This window comes from Falco naumanni, chromosome 2, assembly GCF_017639655.2.
Source record: "Falco naumanni isolate bFalNau1 chromosome 2, bFalNau1.pat, whole genome shotgun sequence".
Classification (NCBI taxonomy): Eukaryota; Metazoa; Chordata; class Aves; order Falconiformes; family Falconidae; genus Falco; species Falco naumanni.
In genome coordinates, this window is record NC_054055.1 from 121985778 (window position 1) to 122010886 (window position 25109).

Sequence of the window (25109 nt, forward strand, 5' to 3'; positions counted from 1 at the left end):
GTTGCTGAATGTGACTGTTACCATTCTTTTCCCAGCTGCCACAAATATCCAGTGAGGTAAGCCTAAGATGGGCCATTGTACTGCTTTTAAGGCATACACAGCATGTGTCTCTTAACCCAAATTTCTATCAAAGTGAGGATTTGTTCTCTGGTTCTTATAAAGGCATGCAGCTAGTTCACAGCTTCTGGTGGCAAGCAAGGCTGCTTTTTGACTCAAAAGCCTTACAGTTTTCTGTAGCTAGGTGAACAGTCTCGACAGCCTGAATGACTAGCCTGGGAAGTGCCTGGGACCACCATCTGCAACCCACCTCATTCCAGCCGTTTGCATTTAACAGGTACGTGGTGAGTGCTAGGAAGTGTCTGTGAAAAAAGTTGCACTCCAGGTACCTTCATGCTTTCCTTTTTATTTGCTAGAACTGCCCAAAGTTAACTTTCGGCATGTGTATGGCGCCAGACTGACTCTGAGACCTTTCTGCATATCTCCTGCATCTCCATTCCCTGTATTAATCCCTGTTTAACTGAAATGGTGGGTGGCATGGTACTTCCAAGCAAACCAATCTTTGTAAGGCTCTGTACCCTATGCTGTGTAATTATGGTTTCAAAGCAATGAATTGTACTCAGTGTTAAATATATATAGCTATCAATTTCTTTAAAAAAACCTGCTACATTCTGGCTGTCTGGGACCAGAAACTGTCCTTCATGAAGAAATAAATCTGAGATCTGTTTAAGGTACTGTTGGCAAGCGTGACACAAGAAGCGAGGTGAATGAGAAGTAACTTCTAGTAAGTAAGTCTTCCAGGAAAAAAAAAAACAAACAAAACAACCAACTAACCCTAGTTTTCATCAAGAACTGGAGAAGTGAATCATGAAACTGCAGGTGTGCTTTTTAAAAACTATCTGTGCACTGCTGTGTTTTCCCTCTGGAGCTGCAGGCATAGATTCATTGCAGTCCATCTGTGTCCTTTTGAGGGACTTGCCTCCTGGAATTTGACCCTGAAATGAGCTTGCAGCACTCGGTAAGTACTACGCTTAAAAAACAATAAAAACTCAACAACTACAATAGTAACGCTTTTATCTTGATTACGACAGGGAAACAGAATATTGCTTCTGGCAACCCCCCAAAAAAAGACTGGTTTCTTGGTGGAAAAGCAGGAATTGTAGAATGAGATTTGTAAGATCTCAGGATTGAAAATGTTTCCATTGATGGTCAAATAAAACCAAGACCAACAGCAATAATTCTGTCCAACCAAATTGAAGTTGGAAACGCTGTTCAAAGATGAAGTCACAGGCACTGGGATCATCTTTGACTGTTGAACAAGGTAAGAGATACTTATCAATGGTTCAGAAAAGGAGGAATGTTGAGGATAGTTTATACTAATGGACAGAGCAAGATAATGAAGCGTTAGATTAATTTGGTTGACCTCGCTTCCTGATTTTTCTGTTCCAAGTACTTTACAATACTACGTGACGGAGAGGTGACGGTATGACAAGCTATGGTGGGCTGAATTTGCTCCGCTGGAAGGCTGAACAGCCTCAGACCTTGCTTGTTCTTGGGAGACTGTTCGCCAGAGAACTCTTCAGGGGCAAAAGCGAAAAGTCAGTGGTGAAATGCTTGGCAACAGCACCCACAGAAACTGAACAAGCTAAAAGCTTTTGTCTAACCTAATTGTCTCAGCTAAACTGATGGGGAATTTTGTTGGTGAATCCCATCAAATGCTATGAAGTCAGTTGCTATAGGTCCACTCACAGGAGACAATTTATAATCTTGGTGTTAAGCTGTGTGAGCTTGGGGATAAGGAGTGTCTACCATCATGTGGCTCTTCATTAGAGGCATTTTCATTAAAGCATACCTTTATTTTGCATATTTAATTAGATTAGTGTATTTAGCTTTTTGAATAAATTGCATTTGAAAAACAAATTATTTAGAACAGTATGCGTGCTGTAGCAGAATTTCAGTGACCATTATCTTGTAGAGAACTAAGATTCAGCCAATCACATTTGCTATAGGAAAGCACGTGTCCTTTTTTTTTTTTTTTTTTTTTTTTTTTTTTTCCAGAAATACAAATTGTCAGAAAGCTATCTTTTTAGTTTTAGGGATACTGATGTGACCTTGGCGTGTTACAGCACTAGGATTATACTTTTTTCTCTCAGCAAGAGAGTGCTTTTGAGCAGGTACCATTTGGCTACAGGAAATGAAGAGCCATGCATCTTCTGATGCAAGGTATTACTGTAGAGGCTTTAGTCAAATCAAAGGAGGAGTTAATTTTCCAAGGTTATTTGGAAATCTATTTCAAGAGTTGTTTTGCTTGTTTTAAGAAACTTCAAATGCTGGTTGTGCTTTTAGTGACACCTTTTGCTGTCATAAGTGTAGGAGACTTTCAGCTGTTGTGTATCTAAGTTTCAGTACTGAAATCACTGTTTAATTTGAAATTGATAGCTTGAGCTAATATTAATAAACATTTAAATATTTAAAGTGTTTTGTCACACAGAAGCTGACATAGCCATACCATAGAAAAATTTTGACAGATTCAAAGCGGGTAGGTTTTATACTGTTCATGTTCTGAGTATCTTTGAGAACTTCACTGATGAAAAAACCAGCAATTCCATAAATCTGAAAACTTTTAATTTGCTTTCATACTCTTACTGAAACACGTGTATTCTGAGAGATTTCTCTAAAAGTATTAGTTGTCATGCATTCTTGAGGTAAGTTAGCTTTTGGTTTTGTGTTTGTAGTATTTCTAATCTTGATTCAGTTGCATTTTTGCAGGGTAATTATAGCAAAACCATTCATGACATTGAAAGCACCAGTCTGCAGAGGATTAAAAGAAAAAAAGGCAGGTCTGTGGTGTTGAATCCCAGATCATAACAGAGGTACCCAAGCTAGCCTCTAAAGTTGCTCTGTCTACCTAGCAATGCCAAATAGGACGTGGAAACAGTTTATGGGCACCAGTGCAATGTTGTTCCTGTGCCTCGTATCATTGGGACTCTTCAAGTTACAGCTGCAGTGTGGCGTGCTGTGCTCAGTGCTGCTGCCAGTATTGTAGTTAGCTGGGCAGAGCCAGCCTAGCTGAGCAGTGCTGGTTTGATAGATCCAAAATGTCTGATTCTAAGAAAACTGTTTGCAGGTGTTAGATGAGCTCAGTAGTTTCACTTGAAGTGTAATTTAGTAGTTCTGTGGGGAAAAACCCAAGGAAAATATCTTGCTTTGAAAATAATCAACTGGAATCTGTTAGATGTTGGAAGACAGAGCCTAAAAGCAAAGGTGGTTTTACTGGAGTCCTGTGAGTGTCCTGTGTGTAATATCAGGAATTATCAGTTATCTTAATTGCTGGGAGTTCAGCAGAGCAGCTAGAAGAGAGGAGACAGCTGTATACCTAAGGAGCTCTGTGCAAATGCTCTGCAGGCTATCATCTGGGAAGCTCTGGGAATCCAGCTTTGAAATATTTATGCAAAACCACTACCAAAAATAGTCACTTCAGACAAATCGACACTTTGCTTAGATTGATCTGAACGCAGTAACCAGCAAGTCCTGAGTAATGCCATCCAGGAGACGGCACTGATGGGGTATTTCTAGTGGTCTGAATGCAGTCTGCCATTGCAGGGCGGCTTCTGTACACGTTTCTGCGATGAGCTGACCCTGGGCAGGAGGGTAGCCGAGAGTGCTGCCCTTCCTGCAGTTCTTCTTAGCTGATCATCTCTTCACGTAGCTGTACTTACTTGTTCCTACTGCTCATGTCAGGTAATACCTGAAAGAGATGTAAGAATCGCAGCTGCCCTGGCTTTATCTCTGGGGGAAGCACCGCTTCTGGGATGCGAGGGGCAGTGGTGTAACAGCACGCAGACTCAGGCAGCAGGGCTGTACTTGCTCTGTCACCAGAATAAACAGTCCTGCAGGAAGGTTGCTTTGGTGTTATTTGCATATGCCTTGGTGTTTCAGTGTGTTTTTAGATATATATATTTCTACAAACAGCAGGCAAAATGCACTGAGACCTTCCACCGGAGAGTAGCATGCTTCCCCTGATGTTTTGTGGTCAGCGTGATCTTTAAAAAGGGCAGAAATTGAAAGGCCAATGAAAAAACATGGTTAATTAAATGTGAAAGGTGCTGTCCTTGTTTGGATTGTCTGTTAATGGTATGACAAGCTCTGGTAAAGAGCTTAGCTGGCCAGATTAAAATTAAAAAATTGTCTTAGTCCATCTGCTAGCTCCAAGGAGTTTACTTCCGTCTCCTTTTCTTGTTTCTTCACTCAAGCGGAATACTGTCTTTGAAAAGAACACTCCCAGGATGTCTTGGTTGACTTTTTTTACCTGATTTTTTTTTAAAAATTATTATATGTGACATCAAGGTATTTTCAAGAAGGAAAATGCTCTTGGTTGGTTCAAGGATACGTTAGAGACAACAGCTCTTTTGTTAAAAGGGATTTTCTTTTTTTTTTTTTTTTAATTGCATACTGGATTTTTGGAAGAAATAATTATGTTTGGCTTCATTTGCAAAGTTTTTCTTTGCCTTCTGTTTTTGGGAATGATTAAAGGCTATCTTCAAATAGTTGCAGGTAATGCAGAAATCTTATTTATATTCCTGTTTTCAAAGTTTACTTATGGTAGTATGTAGAAATAAAGATACCTCTCTGCTTTAATTATAACAAAGGGGGCTAATACAGAGAAATGTTTGGTCAAATCTGTGCCGTGATATCAGTGTAAATATGGAGCATTTGAGTGATTTCCAGGAGGAAACGACAGTTTTACTGTACACTTGTGTTGTTTGGAGTGTAGAATGTAGCAAGATTTTCCACCTTTGAGAGACACTAAATACTGCTAAGTTTTTTACTTGGTGCTTTTTTCTTTAATAATTTTGTATTAAATCTTAAAAAGTGAGGTTCTGTCTTCTGCTTATGGACACTGAAGATGTGTTAGTTTGGATAAAGGCTGGGCTTTTGCCATGACCTTTTTTGATGTTCTCTTCTCCCTTTGATGTACCATCTGTGGTGGTCTTGTGCACTAGAGCCGACTATTAATGTACCATCAAAATAATCCAGCTCTTCATCTTTCAGGCACTGAAGTCAAAAAGTACTCTTGACTTTGAAGCTGCAGAGTAAGCTCATAATCTGTGGGATGAAAAATGTCATGTACTTATTACTGTTCTTTCTCATAATAAATGATTCATTGTGATTCTTCTTCAAGCATGTTTTCTGGCAAAAAAGTGGGAAGAAGAAGGTGGAATTAATTAATGCTGACTGTAGAGGACAGAGAAATTAGACTGTCAGACTAAAACCAAATAGACACATTCTCCCCTCAGCTGTAAAGTTCTCTCTGGCGTGATATGGAATAACTAACATAAGAGGATATTTAAAAAAAAACCTTAAAGCTGATGAGCCCCCCCTTTTTTTTTCCTTTTTCTTTCTTTTGGTTTTTTTTCCCCTGCTCCAGTCCAGTAGAGACCTATCTCATGGTGGTGCAAGGTGTACTTGCTAGCTGTCAGTTCAAGCAGCTTTCTTTTTGCAAGGGATATAAGTGTTTCTTGTGGAAAGAAAGTATGGAATAAGGGGAGTTGTTAAATAATTTGTCGCCCTGAAAGCTTCTAAATGCATGTTTATTCACAAATATAGACCATTGACTTAAGCCAAACCGCAGAAGGGAAGTTAAACCCAAAATATTAGCATTCAAAGGGTTAGACCTTTAGGTTGTGTTACCATTTGATGGGCTGCTGTAAAGTGCTTAAGGTTGTTTATAATACTATGGTCATGCAGACAGGTTCTTGTTAACAGAAAGAAGCAGTTATGTTCTTCAGAGACCAGAGCAACGGCATCGAGATATACGTGATTGTATCAGTATCTCATCTGAGAAATTTATGTGTGGTTTTAACTTCACAGCAGCCGGTTACTCAGCTACAGAAGGAGAACAGGCTGAGGGTGTTTCACCAGCCCCTCAGCTCAGTGACTGGCGGCTGGCAAACCCTTCTCTGCCTCCCGAGTTGAAAAAGCTTAATGGCATCATGGAGGCTGAACAGTTCAACAAGCATTTGCTATTACGAAGGAAGCGGTCCATTTTGTTTCCCAGTGGAGTTAAGATCTGTCCTGATGAATCTGTTGAGCAGGCTATTGCCAACCATCTGAAGTATTTCAAGCTCAGAGGTAAGTGATTGTACATCTCATGAGTAATTGGGTAAAGAACACTTATTTATAAAAAAATAATAGATGAGGCTTTTAAACATAATAAATACCAGGCCACAGGAAGTACATTATTAGCCAAGAAACTTAGTTTTCTATGATAATCTTCCTCATGAGAGCTGTTCGGAGCTAAAAAAAATAATCTAGTCATAGTCAAACATCATTAAAAAAAATCTCAGTTTCTGAAACCAAAGTTAGTGTTTAATAATTACTAACCCTATCTCATAGAACAATTTGGGTGCTAATAAAAATAAGTGTTACATACAGGTTAGCTAAATGACAAAGCTTGTTTGTATTTAGTGTTCTTCAAGTACTAGTAGAATTCACTGTGGGGTCTTTTCCGAAAAGAGTCAAGGCTGAGATATTGATGTCTCAACCCTGTGACTTTTGACTACGGCTGGTTGTGCAAAGCTTAGCATGTTCTGCCTGGAAAGCCAGTCTCTGCATGTCAGGCTGTAACATAATGGAGATGAAGCCTTTCTTTTCTGATGTAGAAGTTGGTGTGACAGAGTACTCCCTGAAAAGCTGAAATATCCCCAGTAACAGCTTCTTTCATGTGATGAAATACTACAGCAATATGATGTACTTTAAACCCTTCTGGCTGACAACATTGGGATGGGGCGTTGAGGTCGTGTAGCAGTAGTATTCGTGTGCATCTGTATTGTAGCATTCAAACAATTTGTATTGTCTTAATGTGATTGCACATAAATGGTGAAATGGGAAAGAGCTACTGTCACTTAAAGGAGAAGGAAAGGTCATCACAGACTCATGTTTAATGAGACTTTTTTGACTGCTTACAGAAGAAACTCCCACTGGTAACTCGATTTATTCACTTACAGCAGTGAAAAACAATCAAATCTGGGAGTAAAAACCTGAGTGTCTGCATAAAAGTAAACATAAAGAGTGTATATGGAGAAGAAAGAGGAATTGTGTGGGATCAGAGCCTCATTCAAATATGAATTGTACCTAGCTTGGAAGGGATGTCAACGCTGATGGTCACGCAGACAGTCTGACAGGCTTTGGCAGCTTCCTGTTTATGTCCACCCAGTGACGCTCAGCTGTTCCTTGTGTTGCTCAAAATGAATCCACATGATGTGCTTTAAATGCAGCCATCCCTCAGTTATCTGTGATAGGGGTACGTAAGGGCAATACCAAGTAAGCAGAAGTGTGAGTGCTAATAGAGAAGGAAAATCTGTAACTTAGGTTGTAAAAGCTTATTTAGAACTTAATGATCCTAGGTTGAACCAAAAATCCACCTAGGCCATCTGCTGCCCTACTGGACTTATGGCTTCCACAATCTGCAAGGATTTCTTGAGCAGAGATGCCATGACCACCCTTAGCACTTCTAACTTAAAACTTGGAAAAAGATCTCTGCAAGTAGCAGAGGTGACTTTCTTTTGCAGCAAGCGGAGCAAGCTCAGTTCAAGCATTGTCATCTTAGTTCTGTTAGCAGGATTGCACAGCACCGTGACATGATGTGATACCTACTTAATCACATCCTCAGTAAATGCTCCTGAGCTGAGAGTGGGTCATGGTGTGTACTGGGGTTGTGTGGCAAGGGTTTGGTAGTGGGGGGTTCCAAGCTGCTAGAAGCTTCCCCCATGTCTGATGGAGCCCATGCCAGCTGGTGCCAAGACAGACCCAACACTCGCCTTTAAATATTTGAGAAAGGGAAAAACCCTGTGCAACAGCAACTGCAGCCAGGGAGCGGAGTGAGGCCGTGTGAGAGCCCCAGCCCCGCGGGCACCAGGCAGGGCAGGGGGGGACCAGAGCAGCTCCAGGTGCGGAGCAGAGACCCCCCGGCAGCCCATGGGAGCCCCTGGCCAGGCAGGCTGTGCCCCCAGCCCGGGGAGCCCCCATGGGGAGCAGATATCCCCCTCGCAGCCCTCCCTGCCCTTATCTCCATCCCCAGCCTTTCGCTGCCTTCTCTCTCCCGGTCCCGCTGAGCGGGGCGGTGATGGAGCAGCTTGGGTGGGCACTGCCGTCCAGCCGGGGTCAGCCCACCACACGTTCTTAACTTTCATTCTCAGTAAAGCTGTTCCTTGAGTGTTACTGAATTATATACCTGCTTTTTCTTGAAACCATGTCTTTACTGGCTAGATGAGTCACTACGGTGTTAGAATAGTGAGATAGACTTTTTTGTCTTGGAACTGTTAACAAAATAGTCCTAGGAAAGAGTATGGTTGCTGATGAACACTCAGAGAACAGCTGTTATCAGTGCCTAGAAAAATAACTGACCCCACAAGGGAATAAATGTGAAGGTACACAGAATCTGCTGATTTTTCAATCTCGGTCTGCGTTTTTAGAATCTTATTTTTATTTTGTATCTGTTGAAGTAAGGAGTGACTTTCCCATACTTGATCTTTTGATTTCAATACAATCTAGTCTTTCCTTAGTTTTACTTTACTATCAGCAAGAAACAGTGGCACTACCATGGAAAGAAAACTCGATTGCTGTTTTAATATAAGAGCTTGTTAGAAAAAGTTTGCATGTGCTGATTATCCAGATTGATCCTTCTATCTATATCTACCATAGAAGGAAACAGGTGGGAATATAATTATCTATCTGTAGCTCCTAGCTTTATTTACTTTTGCTAGCTTGCTAAAGCCTCTGTTAGTCACTTAGTCACAGACAAACATTTCCTGTCATAGGCTTTAAATGCTTACGTCATATAGCTGTAGGCTTAAAAGTGTATAGTTTTGTTTGGGTTTTTTTAGACTACATCTGGATATTTTTAGCCTTAAAAACATACAAGATAGATATGATAAATACGTAATAAAACATAAAAAATCAAAGGGCAGCAAAATACAGGAATCTGGGAGAAAAATAATTCTTTTCTAAAACAGCAGTAGCACCCTTCAGCATATGAAAGCCTAAGTAATGGTATGATTGTTCACTGGTAGTCATTATTGTTGTCACAGTCAGAAGCACCAGCCAAGAATATAGGGGTGTTCTTGTACTTGTTTCTCTACACTTGCAGCCTAGAAGACGGATTTCTGAAGTGCTGATTTATTCCTCCAGTCAATCTCATTGCAGAACAGAGTTTTGCATTAGCAGAAGATACTATTTTCAGTCTCTTTTGAGATGAATCTGGGGTTATGATTGTCTCTGTACTCCCCAGTATGATACAGCCTCTGCGTCTCTCGTAGCTGTATATGGAGGCTGCTGCTGTTGGCTGGCTTGGTATTTAGTTTGTTAGAATATAGAGATGGAAATCAGTCATAGATGCTCACAGAGTGGGTACTGTGGGTTTTGGGTCTTAGTGTTTTGAACACATGTCTTTTTAAATGTTAGTAATGTTATAGTTGCTGCTGGAAGAGTCGTGTGAATGTAGCGGTGGTTCATAGCTGGACTGTTGTAATGAGCACAGTGCATCCAATGGGCAGCTGGAGATTTCACAAAACGTATTTTGTAGAAATCTAACAGTGGGATTTCAGACAGTGAGTGTGCTGTTGTTTATGGTAATGTTGATTATGAATAATATTCTTTACTGCTGACAGGGAGCTGGTAGCCCAAGTCTCTGTTAAATAAAAATTATTATATGAAGAACAGCCACACCCACTCAGGCCAAAATGTGTCGTGACCAGTCACCTTATGTAGACAATTCAGTGAATCTCTGTTTCCTTTCGTGTAAATTGCTGGTAGGTGGCTGAGGACTGTAGTAGCCTTGAAAGATGAATTAGCCAGTAAAACAGAAACAAGGTAAGGATTGCAAGGTAGCATGGCTTGCACCATTTCTGTGTGCTATGCCTGTTAATTAGGTAAAACAAAGGCTGCTGGATTTTGACACCGTGGCTCAGGGTTAATACTGCTGCTCTTTGCAACCTCTGAGGTATAATTACTATGGTGGCTACCTTTCCTAAATTCTGTTTGCATTTTTTCCTCCTGTGATCTACTGTCTTAAAAAATTAAGTGTATGCTCGTAAATACATCTTCTTTTCACACGAGTAGATCAGATAGTCTCTCTGCCAGAACTTTTTGTCAGCCAGAGCTTCAGATAAAGCTGAAAATCTAAATATTAGTGCTTAAAGATACTGTCCAAAGAAGGAAGTAGACCGTATTTTAATTAATATGTCATAGCTGATGAGAGACAAGGACATTTTGGAACTTTGGAAAGAATAAAAGTTATTTCTCAGGAATGAAGTTTTGTGCATGATTGTAATACCTAGAACTGGTAATTTTGGGTATATAGCACTGAGAGATCTCATTTCCCCCTTTCTTAGATACTTCAAATCTATTTACTGAAGTGTTAGAAATAATGATGTTATATTCTGTACATGGACAGAGTTAAGAGTGACATTTCAATTTGATACTGAAATCATAAATATTATGAATTATTCAAATCTTGCTGAATAATGATGAAACAAACAGTCAAAAGTCATAAAAAAAATACCTGGCTAAACAAGCATACAATAAATAAAGTGTCCAGCTGAGTGAGCCTTTCCTTCTTGTTTCTCCCTCATCCCTGGCACATATTAAGCATAACTTGTACTCAGCCAATACATTTCTGAGCTGTATTTGTAGAAGGTCAAGTTCTGTCTTCCTCTGTGTTTCGATTTTTAGATGTCAGCATATGCTTCTAAAAAGCTTGACTTTTCCCATAAATGACACTCCTCTCTAGTTACTGAAATACTACAGGTGGGAAAAGTTTAGTATGTTAGTGTTCAAAGAAAAGAAACAGTGTCATGTGGATTAGCTAATTCACATTCAACTATTTTAATTTAAAATCCTGGTTTGGTGTGTGTATTGTTTGGCCTATAACATAGCAACTTTTAAATGCAGCAGTGTTTCACCAACAGGTGAAATGTGTGTGTATATTAGTTTGTTTGGTGAGTGCTAATGAAGTATTTGCAGGAAAGATCTCTCAGGAGGTGTCTGTGAGTCTCCCTGTCACTGTGGTCCTTGTCAAAACCCACTGTGATTAAGCCATTCAGTTGTGCAGAAATTAAGAGAGGAGCTCGCCTTATATTGCCTCATAATAGAGTATTCAGCCTGATGCAGTGCTCCTAGCCACAGTGCACAATTCAACTCTTAAGAAGCACTGATGGGATTTAACTGGGATTAAACCCCAGCACTGCCCACTTACACAAATGGCCAGAAAGCCATCCTACCCCCTACTAGGTGCCCAGTGCTGTCATGTGGTGCCCCTTCTGTTAACCTCAGAAATCCCTGAGCACAGACTGAGTGTAATAGGCTAATTGTCTCTCATTTGAGAGATAAACACATCCTGAATGGTAAAGCTGGAGCTACAGAGATGCTGTATCCTGCCCAGGTGCATGAGAAGTAGCTATACAGGAGAATTTCAGAGGAGACAGACATACCATCTCATCTGAGAGAGATGAGAGATCTTTGCTGGAGCTTTTGAAAATAGTGATGACGTTTTCAGGAAAGGAAGCTTCCAATATATTTTTTTTTTCCCCACACACTTTCCTGCAGATTTGTAGGACTGAAAAAAGCTTGTGCCTGCCTTTGTGGAATTTCTTTGGCTGAAACAGTTTGTCTGAGGCTTTTCAGGATATTCTTTATTATTTGTATGTATTACTTGAGTGTAAACACTGCATTTGAAGCATATAAGCTCCTAAGGGCTTTTCGGATTCCAGCGTAGATATGCTGTGATTCACATAGTCTTACTATGTGTCCAGCTTTCTGAGGCAGCCTTTAAAAGCTGTTACAGCCTTTAAAAGTCAAGACCTTGCTACTTCAAGTGCCTGTGACACTTTGCTCAAGTGGAAGTTTGCACAAGGGCATGGGCCAAACATGCTGATCTTTCAATTTTTCCTGCCTGGTCTCTCACCTGGAAGGTGATTGTCTCAGTGATAAGCTAATTGACTTCTAATTTCTGAGGCATTTCAGGATGGAGTATATGCATGCAAAAGGTACTTTGGAGAAAAACTGCAGAACGAGCAGTCTGGTTTGCATTGGTTTGAATTCTGGATTATTGCATTTGCTGGTTACATGTCTCCTGTATACTCGCTGCCTTTCCTGTAGACAGCTGGAACAATCGCATCTCTGTAGCACAGAGCCCCTCCTCTCTGTCTCATAGCCCTTTGTTTTTTTAACATTTGAATTCTTCAGAGGAAAATTGCAAAGTAGGTGAGAGATCAGTTAACACTAAAATACAAGTTATTTATTACTGCCTGCAGCCATGGAATGAAGACAGTCGTTTTCTAGAGGAGCTTACCTTCCTGCTCACATGTAGCTTCAAGGCTCTTAGCTCACTGCCTTAAAAGATTGATCTCGATTTTATGATGCTTTTAATCAGTATTGTTTGCCAGGGATTAGAGGCGTCATCGCAAATCCTGTCTCCTCCAGGGCCTGGTGCTGCTAATGCTGTCCTGTATATCTGTGCCTGTGGCTATCCCTGTAGCAGGCTAGTGAAAGTTTGGCATGAGATCTAGCCACGAAGACGGGCTCTTCTCACATGCCCGAGGACTGATCGTTTGGGTGGCATGTGGCAGCACTGTTGGGTCTGCTCAGTTCTTCCTTATCCTGGCAGGGCTGGCTGCATGGCTGGCTGGTGTTTAAGGGTTTTACAGCTAGTCTTAGAAACCTGTTTCCTGGAAAGATCATAGCACAAAGCCTGTACAGCAGATTTTACTTAATAGTTGGAGAATGTTAACGCAGCATATTGTATTAAGCAAGCAGCTTCAGTCGTAACTCTGGACTGTTGTGCTCCTCTCAACTCATTGTGAGCTCTGATGCTGCAATTTTCCCCCATTCCCTATCTGCTTTTAAACATTGTATATTTAAAAATCAAAGTTGCGTTTGTAGTCAAAAACATTACTGGTAAACCTGTTTGGTTCCATGTCCTGTGTCTTCCCCCCCCCAGCTCTCATATTTTCTATTTTTGTTTCAAGGAGTTGCTATTTTAAATATTGGTCAAAAGTTGCTTCATTTATTGTCAGTATATGTAGATGGTATATGTGGCAAAAATACTGGCAAGTTGCTGAAAGGTCAGAAAGGAAAGATAGTTATTTTTATCCAGTAAAAAATAGTTATTTATTGAAGTTTCCAGTCAAGCCCTGTTTAACTTTGTTTACATTTTTATGTCTCCAAGTTTTGTCTGCAGAGTCTCAGAATGCTTATAATCTAGTTATGAAAATCAGGGTTTTCTTATATGTAAGTTGTTAAGAATTTGTTGGTAAGAAACTTTGAAAAGCCTCCCTTGCCAGCAGACAGCCTGCCAGAGAGAAGGCTCCACCTTTTTTACAGTTAATCACATTTATTAGGCAACTTGAATGCACTGTGAGGGTGGTGTCTCATTTCCCTGGGTGGCCACATCGAGGAAGCTGTGATAAGAACTGTCACCCTCTTTGATACACCTGAAGGAGAGAGGGGAGATAGAATCATGCCTGTCTCTTTACATGAATGTGATTCAAACCACACTGAAGAAAACTGCACTGTTCTTTTTCTGTGCTTGGAGTGGCAACTCTCATCTCACTACAAAACATTGAAAAAGTGTATGAGAAAGAAAGAGCGAAACAAAATTGTTCCTTTTCTTAGCCAGGCTATGTCAACACCATGTACGTAAGCGTGTCTGGGGATGGCTGTTGGGTGGAGCCCTTACAACCTGGATTTGTTATCCTGCAAAGCAATCTCCTGCTTCACAAACTGGACAGTTGAAATAAACAGGACAAGGACAAGATGGGCTGTGTGCCAACAGGGTTGTGAGGTGACTGTGTGTGGCAAACAGCTCACCGTGGCTGTGGACACAGTTCCCTGGGCAAGGCTAGCAGAAGTGTTTAAATGGCAGTTGGGATAGCTCTTTGCCTGGAGTCTTTAAATCCTCCCTGCATGTCAGAACTAACAAGCTCCCAGACTGTTCAGAGGGAAGGCGTGGGCCAGCGTTTTCCTTCTGAATACAGAAGCAATTTGCACCACGTTGTCCAACTTATTCCTGCTCACCACAGTGGAAATGGCTAGATAGGACACAGGCTAGAGGGGATGGAACGGGACTCCTTATCCGCATCCCCCTTTTCTCCTTCCACAGAACATACGACCCTGTTCTGACAGCTTAGGTCTGATTAATGGGCTTGGAGCCCACAGGTGGCACAAAGCCTTTGGGACTGGAATTCAGTGGGGTGTCTAATTCCAGATGAAAGGACACACAACAAATCCTTAAATCTGTGGGAGCTGACTGGGGTAACTGTTCGTATGGCAGCAGCTTGTATTCAGACAAGACACTGTCTCATCACATTTATTTTGAAAAGGAGATTAAGCTTATTGAAGAGCATTAAGGAAAACTGCCTTCAATTATTACTGCCAATATTTACTTGCAACTGGAAAGCCAGTCCTTGGCCTGTTACCATTTGAATACTGTAGGATTAGACAGTGCCACTGCAATGTATTTGCAAGCTCTTGCCATAGCTTTGACTCTTACTGGTAGCCTGCTGAAGGCTTACCCCAGCCACAGGGAATCTCATTGCAGGACTGTTGCTGTACAAAGCTGGAGTGAAAGATCCCTCAGCCAGCATGCAGGATACACACACTGCCAAAAGAAATGAGAGCAATATTCCTTAGTGTAGGCTTCTGGATTTGTAACTAGACTTTGGTCTTTTTCTGGATGCCCAGCTCTTACGAGTGGGATGGTAGAGAGGATACTACAGATGTCATTCTGCTTCAGAAAGCTTATTAGTACTCCAGCAGGATCCAGAAATCCCAGAGCAGGATTATGGCTTCATTGCCTGAGGTCTGTGCAGAGGTCATACGGAAACATAGTGACTGCCTCAGAGCTGGCTTCCTCGGCTACTTGAGGGGCAGCATCAGGGGAGGCATGGATGCTTGTAAATTTGGCTGGTTATTTCTGATCAATAAAGATGTGTAAGCAAAACTGACTGGAAGCACCTCCAATACTCCTTACCTCATTACTGTGTCTTACAGATTAAGTTAACTACCTGGAAGCTAGAGGGCTGCTAGAGAAGTAATATACTACTGACAGTTAATAATTCAGAGTCTGAGGGTGGTATTCTTCTCTAGTCACACATACTGAATGAGCTGCAAGGCTAACCTCCATGCAGGAAAGTTGCCCGGAGTGTGGCATGCAGTGCCTTTGTTTCTGTAGAGTTCCACAATGGAGAAACAGTCCCAGCTGCTCTGACAAACTGCAATTCAGGGTGGAGAAAAGAGCTTTTTCTGCATGGTGCCATGCAGCATGCCAGAATCCACTAAGCTTTAAGTGTGCTTAATGGATGTGAAACAGCTCCTTAAGGTTTTATTTATGAAATAAATTAAAATTAGAATTCCTTATTTATGAAACCTTTGACATGAAGAGAAACGTTCATCTCTTGATTGAATGAAAGTATCTTTCCGTATGTGATCTGTGTTACATTTTACACAAGTACACTTAATCAATTTTGGAATTCGGCATAAAGAGCATCAAGAAGAAATGGTAGGAAGGTACTGGGTTTGGCAGCCTGGAGCTTATTTTTAAGCTGATTGAAGAAAATTACTTTCCAAAGGTAGATTCATGGTTAGTCTCCTGTAGGGTCTTGCTTATGATGTCAGGACTTTCCCTGAATGCGAAGCATTCCTCTCCTGAACTATGTGTATATAGAAGTAATGAAATCCGATTAAGGCCAAAAAGCAGGTTTGTCTGCTACTACTGCAGGCTGGCATTTGCTGCAAGTGATTTTTAGAGTTGTTCTCCTTGTAACGTTGTTCTCTTCCAGGACACAAGGAAAATCCTATAAATCTTGCAGTCTTCCAGTTATCCTGGGTCACAGAGAGGTCCTTGAGCATTAGGTGACCAGTTGCTCTGATTGGCAAAGAGCACGTGCAGGATTGGGAGATAAAGCAGCTGGTGTAGTACAAGATAATTTAACCCGTAATTTGCAGACTGCCTGTTCACTCAGCAATGTCCAGCTCTTTCTCAGTGCATACATACAGTAGGGTTAGATCAACTTACTACTTAGCATATTATGTTGTTGTGTCATCATCCTGCCTTGTTTTTCAAATTATTAATGCAATTATAATTTCTGAAAGTGATTTTAAATTCCGTGTATGGGTGAGTCTGAAGGAATTGTTAACCGATTAAGCCTCTAAACCGCTGATCAGTGCCACTATAATTCTTAAAAATTAAGTTCCAGCTCTAGTTTCTGTGTGGACGTTTGCCATGCTATTTTGGTTTTCCAAATTTTCTAAAAATTTGACCCACTGATCAAGGACAGTTTCACTCATTGAAAATGCTGTTGTTCTTGGGGTTGTTAGAAGACAAGTGCACTTGCTCTTGCGCTTTTTTTTTCCCTTTAATGAAGTAATTACTTCAGTAAAAAAAAAAAAAATAAAATTTGGACAGTACTATCCTGGCCACCCGTGCCACAGAAGCACTCCTGTTGTACTAACACGAGACCTTTCTTGTGCCTTCAGTATGTCAGGAAACAGTCTGGGAGGTCTTCAAGACATTCTGGGATAGACTGCCAGAGCGTGAAGAGTATCACACCTGGATGAGCCTGTGTGAGGAAGGCATGATGAGTATCTTTGAAATGGGCACAAACTTCAGTCAGTCTGAGGAGCACCGAAGTCTGATTGTGAAGGTGGGTGCAGCACCTGATTGGTGTTTTCTTGGAAGCAAGGTCATAATGTCCCACTGCAATGTGCAACTTAGCATATTGCAGGTTGTAATCTGTGGAGCCCTTAAAACGCACAGACATGAGTATCCCAGCTCTTGGATCCATAGTTCTGAGATGAGTTCCAAAAACAAAGTTATAGCTGATCTGATTGAAGGAAAAGCCATGATGGTGAAGAGACCGTTATCTTCAATAGGTATGTTCTAGACAAGTAAATGATGTCTAGATCCCTTGTCTGAAAAGGCAGCGTGACATGAGGCAGGCTGTGGTGCAGCACTCCCTGCGGCATGTAGCAGCCTTCCTGCTCTGACCTGCACACGCCGGTGCCTTCAGCCCAAACAGCACTGCAGAGCTGGAAGTTCTGAGCAGTGTCTCTGATGTTACCAAGATTATGGCAAAATTACCTGTTTGGTATTTTGCGTGGCTGTAGGTTTGCAATGTCTGTGCACTGCAGTCTGACTGAAAAGAGTGTGGCTATGAAAAGCTTTGGTGTCCTATGAAGGCAATTGGTAATATTGTCACCATGGGAGAGTTGCAGAGGTTAAAATCAGTATATGGCTATAAAAGAACTAAATAAAAAAATGCTGAATACCTTGGTAAATTTTCTGCTATTTCAGTTGAAGCGAGATTATTATAGCTTAAAGCAAATAAAGGGAACATTAAGCTAAACTAAAGCAGCCTATATCAAATGAAATGATGAAGATGTCTTTTCAGGTGTTTGTGAATTATAAAATTAAGCGCTTAACTTTGTACACATCCAAGATACAGTAAATATCCTAATTTCTCTGGTTGAAAGGCTATCTTAAAATGTATGGTGGCTTATGGGTCGTCAAGATTACAATGTCTTCTATTTTTGCAAGCTAATGGATGAGTAGTTTTATGAAACGTAGAAGTCTTAAATGTTTGATCCCGTAGAATCAGTGATGCTCTGCTAGTATGGATGTGCTGATGTTTTTCCTTTCTGCTTTTTTATGGACTCCTATGCTAGGAATGTGCACTAGGGAACGTGAATGTAAAACCCATTGTGGGTCATGGAGAGAGGTGGTGTTTCTTTCTGAGCCTGCATGTTAGCCTTCACAGGGGAATGCTAGCCAAAGTTTGCCTCTGATGTCTGGTGGTATGTTGTCCTTAGAAGACTTTGCAAAAAGGTGGAGACAAGTAAAGTTCATGTGAACTTTTTATGTGCATAGTGAATGTATCATTGCTTTATGTAAGATTTTGGCAGTGCGATGATCTATAGTGGGAGCTTATTAAAAGAGATCAGGATGGTTCTTGGAAGCAAGGATGATGCATCTAACTTCCCACTGCTGCTTTACTTTTTTGGGTATGGTCGGAGTGTGGATTTAATTGTTAACTTTAGTACTGGCTCACTCTTTCTTGTAGGTGCTCACATACAAAATGCTTGTCAGAGTGTGAAACCTCTTTAAAGCAGCTCTGAGAACATTAAGTCCAAACAAATGCAGCAGTTACAGCTCTGGTTTTAAGAACATTCTGCTAGTTGCTTGCACTGGTCTAATGTGATAGTAAGAGCTGGGGTTCAGCCGATGGGACCGAGTGCACTTTCGAAGGCACTGTGTCCTACCCTCTTGTTCTTTCCACTTTCACCAGCTAAGGTGACCAAGTTATATGGCTAAGCCTTTTCCCTACTTGTAGGATTTTTTTTTTTCCTCTCATTACAGCATGTTCATTCATTTGTCCGTGGTTAGCTGTTGCCTTTTTTTTTTTCTTTCATTACTTAGGTTTGATATATAAAGTGCTAAGCACTTCTCACCAAAGGGCTGCCACATTTCAGAGTTACTCTGTAGCATGTGTGTGTGATATGTGTGAAGAGTCCACACTCAGTTACTTAAAAGGAAGACTCACTTCTGCCTGGCACTGTGGAAAAGCAGCATACATGGTTGGCAGTAGTTCTTTGTCTGGCCATTGCATGCCTCATTATATACCGCTTGCTTCTAATCCTCCTCTGCTGTCCAGTGTCTCTGAATTGTCTGTGATTAACTTCAAGAGTTTAATTTAGAGCCTGCAGCAGATGAAAGCATTTCTGCTTTTCTTTTGGTATATATTGGCTATTACTGCCATAGCATTGACCTGCCACCACTTGTGTATTGTGCATGTTGGCAGTTTCTGGCAGTCTTATTCCAGAGTGTCTTTCTGTATTACTTTTTAGTAGGTAGGACATGAAATTCAGTTTTTAGTAGTGCTGCGTGCCATGAATTTTCTCTTTCTCTCTCAAAAGGAGTTAATCATATCTGAAAATTAAGCAAAATAAATCTGTGGGGTTTGCTCTCAATAAACAATAATTCAGCAAAATGATTGCTTTCCTCTAATCCCTGATAATCACTGTCACACACCTACAGATGTTGCAATGTCTGCTCCAACGTGGCTTAGTTCACGTAAAGAAAAATTCTATTTATTCTGTAAAGAAAAACTCTTGCTTTTGACACACTTTCTTACTGGATATCAGATGGGTCTTAGACCAGCTCTGATCCCAGCTCTCATATCATACTTCTTTTTGTCAGGAAAAATGTTGTTCAATCTCTAACAGTCCATCAAAAAGACTTGACTAATCTGGTGGAGATGAAGGCATACATAGCTGGAATTTGCTTGTTTGCCATCAGATGGCTTTTGCTGGTACAAGAGGTGTGGCTCGGGAGGCAAGGCTTGTGCTGCTCTGCAGTAAGCAAGCTGTGTGCCGTATGCCGACTTGGAGAATCCAGGCCTGCCATGGTGCGGTTGCATGTACATGGGTGTATACATACGCATTTATGCAGTAATATATAATACATATACTCAGTTTTCATTTGATTCTTAAAGCAAATACTTCCCAGATTTTCAGAAGGAGCATATGAACGGATTTATGCCAACCGTAACATAATTAATTTAAATATTCTTTTTTTTCTCCAAATTGTGATCATGTTAAATGAAAGTACATAGGAAGATTACTAACCTAACTAATTTATTTGGATATTAAATAGGCTTAAAAAGTGTGGGATTATGTTATCCCTCCATATCTTTTCTAATCTTGGCAGAAATAGAAAAGGAGAAGGTAATTCCAGTCCAAAGGTAATTTTTGTTTGCAGTATATTTCTTTGTATAAACGCTCCTTCATATAAATTAACTCAGCTTATGTTCCTTATTGCGTAGCTGTATTTCGGGGGAAGCATAACTCTGTGTTATGCAGACTATCCTCATTCACCCCATTCACACAGCAGTTCTACACTTTGGGTCATGTGTGTCTACAATTCTTATACTGCCAAAACTTGCCTTGTCTGTGCCCTGTGACTGGCAGTATTCACACTTGCACTAGATGATTTTTGAAAAATCCAAGAGGGGAGAAACACAAGGAAAAGAAACTGTTGATTTCCCAGATGCCTCGTACTTCTGGCTGTGAGATTGTGCCGGTTTGGCAGCAGTGCTTTAATCTGTGCTATTCATAGGAGCATTTGCAGCTGGCATATGATATACTTTGTAAGATACCCACATAGTTGCTGGGCACATTTTTTTACTTTATAAATAACTGAAATAATGCAGCCGTTCTGGAGTACAGGTGAAACTGTTTTGACACCTGCCGTCCTGAAAGCAGGATTTTGTGCAGATTGCTTTAGATGATGCTGCACTGCATGCTTAAGTGTGAAGGAACAAAACTAAAAGAACAGAAGGTGTGAAAAATGTGGAGTGGTAGTAAGAACAAAGATATTTTCAAGAGGTTTAAAAAAGTATGTGTAAAGCACACCCTTATCTAGTCTGTGGTCCTTTAAAAAAGAAACAAAAAAACTACCAACCAAAACCAACAACAAACCCCACCAAAAAGCATGATGTGCAGAATACACTGTAAACTTTCAGCTTCTGTTGAAAGCTGCTGGTGAGTACCTTTCACCTTATGACTACCTTGCAAATACCTTGATTGTGTACATTTTTTTTATGGAGCCTTAGGTGATTTCACATTAACTAATAGTATATATATGCTCATATAGCAAGAAATGATGTCAGGTCTTGTTATACACGTAATTCATAAATGTACTGTGATTAGAAGAGGAGGAAAAATATATTTCATTCAGCAAAACAAGTAGATAGACTGCTATGTGTATCGGCTAGAGGAATGAAAAAGTGACAAACAATATGCAGAATACATTCGATATTGCTCTGTGGCTGCCAGGTTCCTGCTGGCAAGAGAGGTTCTCTGAACTCCATGATTCCCCAGCCTTTGGCTGTTAGTTGTAGCGATCTTGGAATCCTTATTTCTAAAAGAGAGAAAAGAGAAAGCAAACAAGGGGAATGTAGGTAATAGTGAAGAGGTAACTTCCCGCTGGTGCGTGACACACAAGTCAGGGCTGTGTTTGCTGCTTAACGCTGGTGATGAAGCACAGCTCAGTAGTACCTGCCACCACGAAGAGCTGCAGGAGCTAGTCCATATGAATTATTAGTTCAGTGGATATTTTGAAATAGGTCGGATAATATTCCTTGAAGGGTGGAGGAAACCTAATGGTCATACTCATCTGTTTAACTGCCACATATCCGGTTAAGGCGCGGTAGGCTGAGATAATTGTTGTGACCTTTCTGTTCATCAGAGTGCTTAAAGCAAGCTGCCCACCGGCTTGCATGACTGTCATTGTTCTGTTGGGCAGTTGATTTGGGGTCATTTTTAAAATTTGTCAAAATCCTGAAACTTGACGTTTTACAGTTCCTGGAGAATTCAGGAAATCTGGGTTTTACGAAGAGACCCTGATGGAAGCTGGAGGTAGGCAGACCTTCATGTTTCCAATACAAGTAGAATCTCCTCCCTGAGTCCATAGCAAAATGCAGCTTGAAGCGTGATGCTGCGATGTTCCCATCATAAAATTCTTTCTGTATCCCACGTTTCCAATGTGGGCATGTAATAGGGCAAATCCATCCTTTATGGCAGATTATATGTCCCAATCTCTATTTCTCCAAACTTCAATCAAATTTCAGAAAATAAAGTTTTAATGAGTTGTCATTCCTTGTAGATCTGATGAGAATCTACAACAACAAGGCATGTTGAGAAAATCTGTCATGAGAAATGAAAAATGAAGACAGCTCATGTAATTTAAGTCATTGAGCAGATACCTATACCTCCTGAGGGCTCGTATATAAATAAATAGATACTCAGCTGTATCTGCTGAGGCTCAATGTGTATAACAAAGCATGTCTGAACAGTGCTGGGGAAGTGAGGTGTGACAACATGTATTAGGTCAGGAATGCTTTCCAAAGGAAGCAGGTCTACGTGGGTTTTGGTTGCTGGTGAGAGGGATATTTGTGCTATTGCGCATCTCTTTGTGGGGCTGAGGGCCAGGAGTTAAAGGCAAGGAGTTTGTAGCACGCTTTGTCTGAGAACCAAAAGGCAGACAGTTTCCCCAGGAATCTCCAAAACTGGAACAGGAGATGTTCACCTACCAAAAGACAACTCAAAAAGCTCCTGGGACAAGGTACAAAACCTGCAGTTGTGTTGGCTCAGCAGTACCTTTGTTCAGTATTGACTTTTCAGCCCATCAGTAGCTCTACCTGTTTCAGTGTGTTTGGAGCACAGCCTTAACTACTCAGTGACAGACCAGGATAAAAGGGGCAGAAGGCAAAGATATGCCTTAATGGGTAGCATAATGAAAAACCTCCTTGGCATGCTGAAATGTGCACGTAGCAATGTGAAGTGTGTGACTTTGCCTGAACTCTGAGCTGCATTCAAAGGTGAGATGTAGCACCCCAGTGATGCAAGTAATTTGTAACCACTTACTCCCAGTGCTGTCGTTTCTGACCACTTCGTGAAGTAGATGAATGTCTTCCTAAGGTTTCTGAGGCAGAAAGACCTTTTCTGCTGTGTCACTTCTTCCTGTTCAAGGGTCTTCCTTGCTAACCATTGTCTTTCTCTGTTTAATCCAATGTTCCAGCATCTTTTTGATTGCTGACTTAGGTACCTTAACATTTTTTTCTTTGCATAGAACTTCTCCAGTTTCTTCTAAATCTTTAAAAAGCAGATCTCATCTGACCTTTCACACCCCCCATTCCCCTTTACAGATGCAACACCAATTTATTCTGTTGCCTTCCTCTGAGCTATTCTGCTGGATTTCCTTCACCCCCTTTCTTATCCCCATGCTTACTATTGTCCTATTGACTTTGGCTCTTTCTTTTTGCATTGCAAGTTTTAGCCTCCTATAACTTAGAGGAAAAAAACCCCAAACCTTCATCAGATACATGCAAATAGATTAATTAGTTCCAGTTGCTTCTCCGAGTCTTGTCTCAGCTCCCTTTCATCTCTTAAGCTCTGTCTGTGTTAATTCTCTCTGGTCACTCTCCTCCAGTTCCAGCCTAAATCTTCCTTTTCGGTCTCGCTGACACCTGGCACAGCACAGAAACTAACAGCTGTGAAGCCTGTGCTCATCTCTTCCCAGGCAGAGCTCAGAAAGGATGCTTCATCCTCATCATCCTTGTCTGATCAGCTCCTTTACTTGGCAAATCTGTAGTTCTTGCTTGTTTTCCTTATTTTCCACCTCATTTCTAGATAGCGCTGCCTAACACACATGGAAGAATCACTTCTACACTGAGAGTTCACCTCTGCTGTGGAACCAATTCCTCTGAGACAGACTGGACCCTTAGCTTGTTTCTGACACCTTTCCATGGATCTCTAGCCTTCATTTCAAGTTTAACATGGTTAAAACAATTTCTATTCCACTAAGCTTTCCCTGCTCTCTCTGTCCTTACTCACTGTAGACCATGTTTCCACTTTCTTTGCCAGGGCTGTGCCTCAGAGCACTGCTCTCCGTCCCAGCCTTTCCCTTCAGCTTCAGTCTGGGACATTGGCACCCATTTCCTTGGATTACCCCCAGTGCTTTGGCCTTGCCTCAGGGAGTGTGGTTCTGCCACACACTGCGGTGAGGAATCAGGACAAGCAAGGAGAGAATCGTTTCTTGGTGTGACATTGCTGTTGGCAATGACGTGTGCAGGTAGGTTAAAACAAACGTGCTCGGTACAGTCCTATGCAGATGGGATTAAACTAATATGAGATTATTTAAGATTTCCTTGACATTTCCTCCACCTTTTTCTCCTATCTGAAATTATGCACAGAAGACAAAACATCTTGGAAATAACGATAGTCTGTTAGGATCAGACAAGAGTATCCTATAAAACTGATTTTCTGCAAGTTCCTTGAAGCTCATCCCTGCGGTCTGTCTGGCATGTGCTTTGTGGTCTTGTGGTAGCCTGCATTGAATGTTATGGACTCTTGGTCATTCGTGATAATTTTGCATTATCTAAAATGGTGGTATGTGTTGAGAAAGGGAAGCGCTAGAGCAACTGACACAAAACTCATCTCCCAGCTTTAGAAGAATTGGTATAATACTGTTATGAAGGTCTCGCTTCAAGAGATTTTTATACAAAGCATCTGCCAGAGGTAGCTTCACTGTGTAAAAGCCAACTCCTTGAGCTTTGGCGTGGTGCTGCTGCTGCGGAACTGTTTATAGAACATTTCAAGTATTCAAAGGGTAGAGATGTTAATTAATCCTTGCATGTCCTTGTGCGGTGTGTATGTTTATGACTACATCCTGTTAATGAGGGAACGGAGCCAGAGAGTCAAGGTGGTTTGGCAAAGACTATTGTATACTAAATAAGAAGCTTGCAAATTAGGCATTTGAGAGAGAGGAAGGTAATCATGTTACAAACTTGGCGGACTATGCCAGCTTAGCAATAGGGGGATACTTCATTTTTACATTCTCAGTAGAAAAAACCCAAAGCAACAAAACTAACATTTAACACTATAAAAAACAAGTCTGGTATTTCAGTCTGTAGGACTGATCCAGAATGTGTGAATCTGCTTTTCAGCTCTCTGCGGACTGCAAGAGACTGAAGACTGGGGTTTGAGATCATACTTCCCTTTTGAATTTACTGTAAAACCGAAGATTTAATCTGTTACACAAAGCTGCAAGATGATAGTCATCTTTGTGCAAGCTTTGCATTGGCATATGAGTTTTAATGGATGACTGATAATTCTTTTATCAACTCATTTGTAATTTACAGTTCATGCAATTTTGTTGATTTTGCGATAGCTGCACAGCATTGTATAGCAACCAAAGGTCAGGGTGACAATATTTATCATAATTTGTCAGTGCTGCTGTTGAATCCAGTTGGAGATTTTGTCAGAGAAAGCATGGTGAAAAGTCAGGTCATTTAAACAGTAATCCTGTAAAGTTATTTTATTTCTCAAAACGTGATTTGCAATGAAGAGAGAATATTCTGTCCTGAACTAGGTGAATTAAGAAATAATCCAGCTACCCTACACAGAGGCAGTCATTCAATGGCAGTCATACAGTATTAGGCTTCTCTAGTTTACTGCAAAATTGGATGATAATTTAGTAATTTGTTGCCTTTTTTTAA

The 25109-nt window shown here is 40.9% G+C and overlaps 1 protein-coding gene across 5 annotated transcripts in view; it reads left to right on the top strand.

The window, feature by feature from the left end:
- The first annotated feature begins 91 nt into the window (after positions 1-91).
- Positions 92-25109, top strand: part of IMPG2 (interphotoreceptor matrix proteoglycan 2) — a 63588-nt gene continuing 38570 nt past the window's right edge. For 4 of the 5 annotated variants that reach the window (XR_005826254.1, XM_040583166.1, XM_040583169.1 and 1 more), the window contains exons 1-3: positions 92-4551; positions 5869-6129; positions 16531-16697. Coding sequence is in view for 4 of the 5 variants with exons in the window: in XM_040583166.1 (XP_040439100.1) it covers positions 4473-4551; positions 5869-6129; positions 16531-16697 (507 nt within the window). In the remaining variant the exon portion in view is untranslated. The remainder of the gene's footprint in view (positions 4552-5868; positions 6130-16530; positions 16698-25109) is intronic. The other variant, XM_040583168.1, reaches the window with a different exon arrangement.